Below are 13748 nucleotides of genomic sequence, written 5' to 3' on the forward strand. Positions count from 1 at the left end.
TGAAAGGTTAAAAATGACCATAATAATATTTTCTTCTCGGGTCAGCAGTAAGAATATCTAAAATATCTGAAGTCATATTATTTATTTTACATTTTATTTATATTCATAAGAAAATTGATAAAACTTAGGAAGCAGATTGTAAAATAAATCACAAAATAAGTAAAATCTGTTTTATTTAAACATTTATAAAATACAATAAGAAGTGGTTTTGGTGTATAATAATATACAATAATATTAAAATATTGTTTATTTTTATTTATGAAGTCTTAAAATGATTTGTGGTATCTGTATGCAATAGTATTAATTTAATAAATAAATTTACCAATCATACCAATAAAGAAAATATGATTCACCAAAAATGTCCATTCTTTATTCATTATTTTTAACAAACATCCTTTTTCAGTATTTATTTTTCCCAATCAATAAATTAACCATCGAAAATTACTGGGTAATCGACAAGTGCTTTTAAAATATATTGAAAAAAAATGCAAAGCCTTTTAAAAGTTAATCAATTAATTTAATTTAGCATGTAAAATAATAAAGTAATTACAGATAAAATTAATATTCCATTGATCAAAGAGATAATAAAAATATATCTTCAGAGCTACTAGTATCATACCTATGATACCTTTAATAAAACATTGTTATTTCTTATTAGAATCAAATAAATTGTTGCTTCATAATTAATTTAAATCGTTTGAAATAACATTTTATTATTATGCAAAAAAAATATAAATACATGTTATAAGTATCTATAACTATCTAGAATAATTAATGACATTTCACTAAAATGAACATCAAACAACAATGTATTTATCGAAACATTTTCGAGCTTTTAAATTAAATTAAAATAAATTTAGGTAGATAGTAGTGAACACTAATCTTTAAATTAAGTTAATTCTATTTATGAATAAAATATGAAATTATGAATGGGATTTATTTGAAAATACTCATCAGTATGTAGGTATGTTAAAATTGCAAAACATAAGTTTTTTGCTAGCAAATTGTATTTAAAATGTTTTTCAAATTTATCATATAAAGCCGTACTATGAAAATAATTAGCACAATCTTTGAATATATTATGTAAATAGAAATTAATACTAATCAGAATATTTAAATGTTTTGTAAATGATTCAATCAATATATTAATCAAACAATTATGTTCTATGTTATATAATATATGTGTGTGTGTGTATTTTACATACACAAAAAAAAACTATTCAAATGAAATGAAAAGCTAATGAAGCATTGATGGACATTATTGATATAACATAAAATATGAAAATTAAAATTAAAAGTTATTTATTTTTATGAGATAAATTACTTAAACGCTGTAATTATGATTAAAGCACGGAAACGATATAAAAGTAAAATCATATAAATATTTAAAAACAAAAGTATATTTTTTTGTACTTACATTTTTAAATATTAAGTTTATTTTAAATCTTGCAATCATCATTAAATAATATTATATATATTATATCTCTATTAAAATTAAATGTTAAATATACTCGTATTACTATACCCAAAAAAACCTAATGTTTTTGAAAGAAAAAATAAGTATTTTTACAGGATACAAAATCTAAAATAGGATTAATAATTAATAATAAAGCAATAGTGTGAAGTGTGAACGCATATTAATAATGTATAATAATGAATTATAAATAATAATTAATATACCTAAGTATCAAAGATAATGTTTGAAGAAAAGAAAAATAATACATTTTACTTCATATATTATGTAATATGTAATATAATATGTAAAGCATCGTATAACACATGGGTAAAATTACTTATAATTAAACTGAAGATAATTATGTAGAATTTTATTTAAAAATGAACATTCTAAGTAAGATTTTTTTATTAATCGTGTGCAATGCAATTAAGTAGTAGATTGAATAAATAAAAAAAAATATTACCTTATTAAATCCACTGGTTAAAATGGACGTAACGTCTTTTTCGTTTTTCAACACAAGGCTGAAAAAAACATATACGTTATACTTTATCAACCAATGAGGTTACGCATCATTGCCCGTCGAATTACTGTATAAGTGTAAAGAAATTGATTACCTTTTCCTTACTAAAGCGACAAGTACAACGTGAGCATTCTTTCTAATCGAACGTAACGACCTAGGAACAAAAAATAAAACATACAATCAATACTAATATACTATTTTTATATCGTTTACTTATTTAAAATAATACGATCAATTTTCAATTTTTAATTTAAATATTTATTATTTATACATTTATATTATTTTATAAGCTTTAGTAAAAAGTAATGTTATTGAAATCTAACAGAAGCTTTTTAACTGATAAGTATATTTGTTTCTTTTTTTTAAGATGGATGTATAATTTAAAATGCAGAAACTTTTTTTTAACTCTATAAGAAATTCATCATTTATCTATATAATATCAATGTTTTACATTTTTTGTGGTTTAAGATTTATAAATATTTTCGGTACAACATTTCAAGTCTATATACGTATGAAATGTAGACACTTTCAACGATTTTGTTGGTTTATATTGTATTGTTTTGAAAGTGTTATTATTATACTTCGACTCACAAACCGATACATTTGGCTTAAAAATAGAAAAGCAAAGGTAAGTTCTCAAAAAACCTTTAAAAAATCTTAAAATCTTAAAATCTTTAAGACACGTTGGGATTCATATTACATTATGAATAAATATATTCTAATATACTCATATATATACTTATTTGGACATTAATTAAAAAAGTTATACAGAAAAATGTATAAAGAATTTAACAAAATAAATAACGTATGTGAACATAATATCATGAATTTATAAATAATATTACGATTATTATTTATGTGTAAATTGTTTGAATTGCAAATAAATAAAATAGTTTACTATTATTTATTAACACACATGTATTGTATTATTTAAATAATAAAAAAAACCAATCGAAGCTTTTAAGTATGCATTTATCTTAAGTGAGATTGAAGTAATAATAATTATACTATAAATATTATAATTGCATAGAAGTCATTCTTGTTTGTATACTTATTATTACTATTCTAATTAATAAATGCGTAAAAGAGAATTATAGAGGGGGTTGCTGATATTTTTCACAAACGCTTAGGGTACAATGGAGCGAAAATGCGATTAAAATAATTTACTCTAAGACGAATGAACCGAAAAACGTGTAGTAACATAATGTTAGTATTTGGATCATTAGGCACACTAGTAAAAAGTGAATCAAATGTCTGCTCGAGGATGATGGGCTACTGCAAGTGTTCTTTATCTACCGTGACAAGCGTACATTTAAAGTCACCGCACCGCCTCTTTCGATTTTATGCCATGATAACATCCATCGAGATTCCATTTGAGGGACTCGGTAAATTGCGTCCTCAAAAAAAAAAGGCCATAGTCATAAACTATGTAAATTGCGGCCCGTGTACTTTTAAAACACGTGTCCTGGGTATATTTAAAATGTACGTAAATTGAGGCCTAGGGTATTCCGATTTTCAGTCTGCTGTACAATTTAAAGATAAATGATAGTATTATCTCTAATATTGATCGATTTAGATAATGTGCTCACTTACATAATATTACTAGCAGCCAGTGTGCATTTGATCGAAGCTCTTATTCACAAAAAGCAAAAAAATTACTCGGTTAGACTATGTGCGAGAATTGTCTTTTACCAGTATCTTAATACGAATTTTTAATAATATATTTTTTAATAATAAACAAAAAACAGCAAAACAAATATTTTTAACCATACCAATATTGATACAATTATATTACCAATCCCAAGTGTGAAAAATAAAAAGGAAAATATTGATTTTGTGAAAAAAGCCTTAGACGTAATTTACGTATATATAAAATACATACGGGCCGCAATTTACATAAAAAATTTGAAATGGGACGCAATTTACGGCGACCCCCATTTTAGGTTGTTTTAAATGTAATGTAAATGGATAAAAATGTGTTACAGTGAAATTTTGTCTTTTAATGTAACTTATTATATGTAGTACATTAGTAGTATTATAAAAATGTTTTTTTAATGAACATATTTTAAAAACCACTTAAGTTTTAAATACATATAATGTTAAATATTTCCTATAGGATAAAACATATAACTTAATTAATAATACGTTAAAATTATATTATATATTTTTATATACACCTAAAATATCTAAAATAATGTTTAAAAATTAGATTGCCGTCAATCATAATAGATTTAATTCTTATGAAAAAATAGGAGATAAATATTTTCTAATGCAATATTTTTTTTCAAATAATATTCATTATGTATTATCATCTACATAATCTAAACACAATGTTAGTATTGTTAACTTAATTACTCACACGAGGCTTAAGATTAACAGTTAGATCAATGCAAACAGAGAATTAAGAAGGTCTCAAGATTTAAGGGATCCGAAGCCCTAGGCTGTTCTTTTAGAATAAATACCACAGGGATGCTATATATAGAATACTTCTTTTACTCATCCTTCGATTGACTATACAATTTACGAACTAACCTTAAAGTAAACAAATACACTAAATATAAGCTTATATTATAGCCCTAGGGTATAGTTGATAGTGAGAGAAGTTTTAGTGAATTCGAAGTGGCTGTAAAACGTGTCAATACCTACTATTTAACATCTTAAAACAATATTAGTTTACTTCTTTTTTATGTTTGTATTTTGAGTAAACAAGTTTTTAATACATGAACATCAAGATATTAAGGGTTTTTATTAACGTACACTTTTTACGTATTTAACATTTTCGAATCAATTAAATTAAGTAGTATAAAAAACATCTTAGGATTACTATAATATTAAATTGATTTTTTGTTTTAATAATTTAACATTAAATGTGTTTTCTTAAAGCTCAATAAAGTATATTTATATATAGACATTGGGTTAATTTTTACTTTTATTAAACACTATTTTACATAAAACACTCTTTCAATTTTTATCCATTAACTTTCGTTTAAAATATTACTAAAATGTTTTTCTTAAAGATTGCATCAAGTATTTTTCATCTGGAAGATAATAATGTGATTATGAAGTATATTTTTCTTATTTAAGATGATTTTTGCTACGCCAGTTAACATAAAAATAAAATAATAGAATTTGAGTGGTAATATAGGGGATGAGGAGATGGGCATTCAGGAGAAGTTAGAAGTAGAACATGACCAAGTCTAAAAACGAGTAAAATGGGTTTGTCTTTTTAAGAAAGAAACAGATAATCAAAAATTATGTGGCATATGTCTATTTGATTGTTATTAAAGATACAAAAGGGAGATGAATTTTAAGAATTATAGGGAGAGAGAGAGAGAGAGAGAGAGTTGAAAGAAAATTAAAAGAAAAGAAACAATAATACATTTATGAGAAGGTTATATTATACAGTTATAAGCATATAAAAGGTAATTAAGAATCTAAGGAAAAATAGCTAGTTACCAAGTGTTGTAGTTTTAGGTTAGTTTGTATGTTAGGTTACGCATAAAAATCTAATTAAGATGTTTATTACATTATCTATTTATGCAAACATTTAATTTAATTTTCAAACGTTAAACAAAAGCTTTTATGAAAATTTATTTTTAAATAAAATAATATAAAAGTTCTTGATAATATATTTTTCTAAAGAATTATAAATACTTCATAATTATTTTTACTTGAAAATTAAAAGCAATCAAGATATACTTTTAACATAAATAAAAACAAGATAAATAGTAAATTCACTTTAATTATTCTTGAATTTAAAATTGTTTAGATAAATATAAAAGTAATTTATTTATTTACCTATTTTTGGTAAATATTTAAAAAATTATTTTTGTCAACACAATAATATTTTAAATCGTTTGCCTTTTATTTATTTTTTAGTTCTTAAAGACTTTTTTTGGACGATATAGGTATTTGAGTAAATTATTAAATATTTATGAGTATATTTTTATAATGTTGTATAGTATTTTATTTTTTTACTATGAAAACTATTCTATAAACAAAGATGTATATTATATATTGTTGATTAAATGTAGAGCTATGTCATTCATTAAATTAATGTATTGATTTTTCAATGATGCGTTTTTTTGTATGCATCTGTTTAAAATTTATAATAAAAAAATGCTCGACTTTTAACAAAATTATATCTAGTTGATATTTTTAAACAGTAAAACTCGAAAATTCCTAGTATTTTTCAAAATATTTCTCTAAAACAAAATCAGTAATTAAGGAAAAATAGAAATTTTTGCCCAAAATAAGTTTTTGACGAAATTAATTTTAATGTAATTTAAAAATAAATAACTGTTGATAATTCAGATTTTCACCAAATATAAATATTAATATTTTATTTACATAATATTTTTATCAAAATATTTGGACTTTTTTTGAGCTATTTATAGCATACACATTTTTCTTTAAGTTTTATTTCTTTACCCTTAACACTGGGTAATTTCTTAAACAAGTAATCGCGTGTTATTTTTTTCTTACTCTGCACAAATGTTTATTTTGCCATTTTGTACATATTAAATATTTCTTTTAAAAAATGATAATAAAAAATTTTTTTCTATAAATATTTAAATAAAATATATTCACTCAGTTAAAAAACCTAAAAATCTAACTAACTCTTTTCCTAAGTGGTTATTAGTTATACAAAAAAAAATTGAGTGTATCAAACTAATAATATCACAATATTTTTTATGAGCTTTTGAAGTAACGTTTTGATATTTATTCCTAAGTTTTGAAAATTTAGTACAAGGTTCTTCATAAACTAGTATAATTAGAATTAAAAAAAAATCTAGCGTAACTCTATAAATATTCTATCATTCTATCAAAAAAAGATTTTATTATTTCATTGTAGTTCATAAAAGAATAATCGTAGAGACTTAAATTTTTCATTTAATATTGATGTTATATTTTTTTATACAGTGATTTAAGTGTTATTTTGTTGCAATTCAAAAATATTTTTTGCGAGGATTAAAAAAAAAAATTACTCTTAAAAATAAACCTCTTAAAATAAACCTACGTAGTAGGTAAACAAGTTGACAGACTTTTCATTCAGAATCGCTCTTTTATGCAAAAATTTATCATTTAACTCAAATTTAATACATACATTAGGTACAGTATTTTACTGAATTACGAGGTACACTCGACACCTAATTTATAATATATATATATTTTAAGTAAATATTAATACAGCACATAGTAATGCGTAACTTTGTATAATTAACTGTTTATATCATAAATGTATTATATTTTCACTAGGATTAAGAAATAAGTCTTTAACATCGAGAACAGAGTTGAGATCTAGCTTTGAGGCTCATTTTCATTAAGTTCACTTCAGTGATTTTTCAATTTACACTACATCTTTTACTAAATGAAACTAACATCCTCACAAATTAAATTATAAGATAGAACAATATCATAATATCAGAGTTTAAATAACAATTAATATCTTACCTAATTTATTTATGGAACCTCTTTATTATAAACATTATTTTTTTTTGAGTGAAGAAAGCCATGATTTTTATTCAATACATACATTTTTCGTAACATATATAGTTTTAAATTGTAACTAATTTTATTAATTCTGCAAACATAAAAAAAAATCATGGTTCTCATTGTTGGTTTTTAAATTTTGAGTAGAGCTTTTACGTACTTTGATGTTTCTTGTTCAATATATATTTTTTTTAGTTTCATTTAATATCTTTTTTTTTATTAGAAACTTGAACAAAGACGTAATGTGTTTTTGTTTTTAAGAAAACTACAAAAAACAGAATAAAAATGAAAAATATACACCTGTTAAAAAATAATAAATAAAGGAATTTGAGTCTTGAATAAAGAAATTATATTAACAGTCCACAGGATATGCATTATGATTTTGTATGTACTTAATACTTATATTTAAAATTAAAATTTTATTAATTTTAATTAATTATGTTTTTAAGAGCAGTACATTTTATGATTTTGTAAATTTTTAATGAATCTTATACTTGTATTGAAAATAAATTTTTCTTTTAATTTTGTAAGTTACCTTCAATACTATATTTTATTTTAATTTAATGATAACTAATCATCATCGTTTACAAGTAAACATTTTAGTATACTTTTATTATAGTATTCTAACTATCAAAAATTTTAAAATAATACCTAATACAAATTACTATAATGTATCTACGAATAAAATAAACTCAATAATGTTATAAATTACTGAAAATATCCAATTATTTTTCATATTACAAACTATTGAATAAAAACAATTTTTTTTTTATTAGTATTATTTTTGTATAAAATATACAATTTATGCAATTTAGCGCGATAAGTAATATATAATATATATATATATATATATATATATATATATAGATAGATAATAGATTAAGGATACAAATAATATTGTAGTTACTTGATTAATGAGCCATCCATTGATGACACTTAGTATGGGAACATAAACATTTAAATAACAATTCCAATTAAATGAAAAAAAAATAATAAACACTTTTACTAAACTACTGTATGCTATGGACTTGTATTATACATTACTCCTAAATGAATTACAAATTTGTCTGTAGAATACATTTGCAATGCATAATTGTAATAGTTTATAAAACTAATTCTAAATTGTTGTATTAAAGTAAAAGACATATGACTAAAATAAATTGTTCTCAAAACATATAACTTTACTAGTTTAGTTATGAAAATCCTCAATATGTTGAATTTGATAAATAAATTAGTTGTCAGTAATCGAGTATTATTATGAATGATACATAATAGTATTATATTATATAGCAATACAAAATTGTTAATAAAATAAGGAAAAGGCAATTTATGAATTTGTATTATTTTATTTTTCTTAAATCAACTTGTTATATATTTATCATGTTTTGTTTGTTATGGATAGTGCAAATATATTATATCTATATTATAATAATTTTTAATGAAACAAATTAGATTCATGAATATTTAGAATTTAAAAAGGTTTATTATAAAATATACTATATACTATATACTGGCTGATATTATATATTTAAATCGTGGTTTTAAAATGTCAAGTCAAATTCTTTATGGTGTTTGATAAAAATAAATTAATATTTGAACAAATTACTAAAACTACCATAACAACTCTTAAATCATAAATTAATAACTCAAAACAGTTCAACAATTAAAATATTAAAATAAATAAATATTAAGTACATTGTATATCTATTGAATTTGCAATAAATTATTTTTTATTTTTAATAAGTAATAATTTAAATTAATTGTTATAAAATAAAAAAATTAATATTAATATTATGTAACAAAGAAATTCGTATGTTATATATAATTTACGCCTTACATAATATGTTTAAGAGTTATGACGATTCAAAACAAATGAACACAAATTTATGGCTCAATTTATAATGTATAAATTTAAAAAGCATTACGAAATTGTTTAAACAACAAGAGGAGAGTATATAGTGTATTATAGGTTGATACTAGTTTAAATAAAATAACCGCACTCAAAAACATTGATTTTCTGTCATCTTGTAGTTAACGTTCATTTTTTGATATAAAGCTTATTGTATTCATAAATTATAAACATCAATATAGATACCCAAGTATTCAAAGTAAATACTGAAGTAAGATTAAAAATCAGAATTATCTCTAGCTCGTATTATATTCATATATTTTATGGAAAATGATTTGTAATTTATAACCAACATAATTGTAATTTGTAATTGTGAATTGTATAAATTAAATATTACTACTTCATTTTATTTCTATAAAATATAATTTTGAAAACTGATAATTTTATTTTATTTCAACTATTAGAGTAATTTAATAAATTTGTATACAAAAAAAATACAAACGTTATGCGAAAATAAAAATTAAAATACACGACCTGAATTTTTCAAATTATTTTATTTCATTAACATTATTGTTACATATGATTATATTTATGTGTAAATATTTAATATAACTGTATGACGAAATACCTCTGTAAATACTTAACATAGGTTGAAGTTTGTATTTTCCTCAATACAAATATACATTTTCAATTCTATCAGGTTGTCTGAATTTCGGAAAATTTTACATAATATGTCGTCAAATGGTTTACATGTACTACTATTTAGTATTTACTATTGGTAATACGTACAAAGTTATACAGTCATAGTTATATTATAATGTAGTGGTATTATAGTACACTAAGTACACTATAAATAGTGTACTTGATAAGTTATTCTCCTTTAGTTCTAGTAGGTGCTTCATCATCGCACCACCATGATGAAGAAGACGGGATGTATTAGTTCTTTAAAACGAGAAGAAGCGGTGTGATTTTGTAATAAATAACCGAACGAGTTGGAAAGTTTTAGACTTGCCGTAATTAAAAACATACCAACAATGTGAGTTATGTCGATAGTGGCACAGGATCATTATATAATACCCTTCCGTTTGCGTAGTCTATCGTAGGAGGACGAAGTTGTGAGTCGTGACACGCACAAAAAGCCGATCGCAGGCAATATTGTTGATAGGTAGCCTTTCAATAAATTCATAATAGTCTTTTGTCTAAAAATGAGTTCTGAGTCCCTATCAATAGTTGTCATCATCATTGTAGGTACTACCTAATAAGAATAAGAATAAGGGTCTTCTGTTACGAATTCAATTCGTGAGAAGGTCGAGAAGGGAGAACCCGACTGAGAGAGAGAGAGAGAGAGAGATGGTGATAGGTAGACGGATAGATTGATACAGTGGGAGAGGGTAGAGCAGTGGCTTCTGTATACTGTCATTGGAATTTTGATAAATTATCTGACTAGCACTAGCAATCATCACAGCAGCGCTAGGTTCGATACTCTGGTTCTGTCATATAAGCAATGAGTAGAGTTGATAATTTTGTGGTCATTTGAGACGAGTTGAAGATTGTTGAATGAAAGAATTTAATTAGTGATCAGATCCAGCCTAAGACACGTTTTTGCATTGTTCGATATATTTGTTGTAAGAAAATTATTTATGCAAATTGTTTTATAATATTTATAAAAACGTACAACCAAACTTTTCAATCAATTTTTGATTTTCGACTGACGGAAAATATGTCAAAATCGCGAAAATTTGCAAGTAATTTTGTAGTTGAAAAATCATAAAATGTTTTGTCTTTATATCTAAGGTTCAAAAATTCAACACTAAGTTTTCCATAAGTTTTCCTTCAAGTAGCTATAGAGAGAACTCGAAGCATCATTGTAGGAAATTTCTACAGAATTGCGTAACGATAACGATTTATCCTCAAACGATTTTAAATATTTGTTATTATTCAAATAGTATAAGTCGTAGATACTTGAAAATTTCATCAGTTATTTAGATTTTAATTTTCTTTACATAATTTAATTTTCAAAATATTTGAAATATTCGTTTTTGTTTATTTTTCTTTTTTTTTTATAAATATTGATAAAAAATTTTTGGATGAGTCAAAATACTTTTTTTAAATTGAATACAAAGTTTCTCTTAAGTTAGTCTTATAGTGGTTCAAAAATTATAAGAATACATACTAGGCACAATTTTTTTTATTGATATTTGAAGTTCAAATATTAACAAAATTCGTCAAAATTATGAATATTTGAAAATTATTTTGTAGGTATAATTCATATAATTTTTTATAGAAGTAGCAAAGAGTTGAAAATTTAATACAAGATTTTCCATAAGTTTGGTTAACAGTAATTATAAAAGAACTTACATTTTTGTGTATTCAGGTCATTAAAATATAAACCACCTTTTATACCAATCACTGGAAATAATATCCTAGGCTGACCAATTATTTCCGTTCATTATTTTTCATATACAATTATACCTATCATTGGATTCAAATCGAATACATCAATTATAGTGACTTACTATACAACAGAGCATTACTCACTTGACCACTCTTTCTAAATATGCATTTTTTTTAATTTTATAAAAATTGTATACTACATAGTATACGGTAATATCAACATATACAGTATATAAATGCTTTTTAAGTAGATAATTTAGTTTTAGATTGTATGAAACAGTAACATAGATAGATTTTATTTTTAATTGTTTTTGATCTATCAACAATTATTTTTAATATGTTCTCGATAGTTACATCTTTTTTTGAACTCAAACGTGTTTACTCATGTTAAATAAATAAATTATAATAAAACAATATAACAAATGATAAGTTATATAACCGCATTAGTAAATCTATTTTCCAACTATTTCACAAACTAGACGTTGATATTTGATATACTATTAAAAACGTACAATAATTATTTAATTTTATCAAGAATACACTATATTATATTACATGTATCAATAATCATCGAAATGTGAATAATATTCTTATAATGTATACGAAACATACACATCAAACGATATCAGGTACGTATTATATAGAGTACATAAAATTATTGTTTATCGGAAAATAATCATAAATATTATTTATTTTTAAAACATAGACATCGGCGATAAATTATTTGAATAATTTAAGTAAAAATAATATGAATGCTTTATATTCGGTCACGTTTGTTTATACCTTATTAGTTATAATGCACGTACGTTTTTGTACTTCTATTTTCTAATAATCTAATGTATAAAAGTAAAATAATTAATAAAAAAAAGTTATATTAAATTTTAATTTTTGAATTATTATCTTAAATAAAAACTATGAACAAAGATACAGCTACCCCAAGACTTCCAACATATTTATTTAATATGCCATGTTTCTTTGAAACACCATTATATCTTTATTGGATATTCGTATAAATCTGATGTAAAAATGAAAGAATCATTCCACCTATACACCCATACTTCTACACTTAGTTTCTTATAATGTTTGCTGTTATGAATAGTGGAATTGGATCAGAGAAATAGTAATAGTGTTATTATAGATTAAGCAGTTTATGTTTAATTAATGATATAAATAGTTGAAGATGAAAATATAACTAATAGTCCAGGGGTGGCCAGCGAGAAGAGACTCGTGAGCCACCAAATGTATTAATAAATATGGAAGAGCCAAATGTAAAAAAAAAGTCATATTATTATAATATAATACATAAATTTATATTAAAATTTTTTTTGTAAAAATGTTATGATAAGATGCGAGCCACAAAAGCCTATGCGGCAAGCTGCGGTTGAGCCACCCCTATTAAAGTCATAGTCATTTAGAAACAAAAAGACGATGTATTTTTATGTACAAAATTGCATAATATTTATACATAGATTTTGAATGTAATAATTAGTTTTTTACTGGATATTGAATTATTATATTCATTTTTTCAAAATAATGAATTGTTGAACAACTAAGATGTTATGATAAAGTTATCTTGATTTATTTTTTAATGTTTAATAAATATAAAATAATATTTTTTAATACCCAATATATGATTTGTTTAGAACTTATAAGTTGAAAGTAAAAAATGAAACCATTTCTATTTAAAAACGTTCAATGGTTCAAAATTATATTCAACTAACCCCTAAAAAATTATAGTAGAATAGATTTATATTGAATGCATATGTTTGGATGTTTAATTAAAAGATGAAAGTGGGAATAGTGTCTCTACAATGCTTATCTGAGTTTTGCCTTTGACATTATATTAGACTAATGATTATAAAAAATAAATTCATACGAAATAAAATACTATTATGTCATATTCATAGAAACATAATAAAACACAGGAAATATGATACATATTTTGCAAAGTATGTCAATACAATATCAAACACTCAAACACAAGGAAAAATTGATAAAATAACAATCGATGTAAATAGGTCATTAATTTATAAATT

General features: G+C 22.9%; 1 protein-coding gene across 6 annotated transcripts in view; it reads right to left on the reverse strand.

Annotated features, from left to right (window-relative positions):
* The window catches only part of LOC114124975 (high affinity cAMP-specific and IBMX-insensitive 3',5'-cyclic phosphodiesterase 8), a 70528-nt gene that overhangs the window by 11840 nt on the left and 44940 nt on the right, over positions 1–13748 (reverse strand). For all 6 annotated transcript variants that reach the window (XM_050196926.1, XM_050197024.1, XM_027988437.2 and 3 more), the window contains 2 exons: positions 2071–2130; positions 1920–1977 (listed from right to left, as the gene is read on the reverse strand). In XM_050196926.1, coding sequence (XP_050052883.1) covers positions 1920–1977; positions 2071–2130 — 118 coding nt within the window. The remainder of the gene's footprint in view (positions 1–1919; positions 1978–2070; positions 2131–13748) is intronic.

This window comes from Aphis gossypii, chromosome 1 (assembly GCF_020184175.1).
Source record: "Aphis gossypii isolate Hap1 chromosome 1, ASM2018417v2, whole genome shotgun sequence".
NCBI classification, from domain to species: domain Eukaryota; kingdom Metazoa; phylum Arthropoda; class Insecta; order Hemiptera; family Aphididae; genus Aphis; species Aphis gossypii.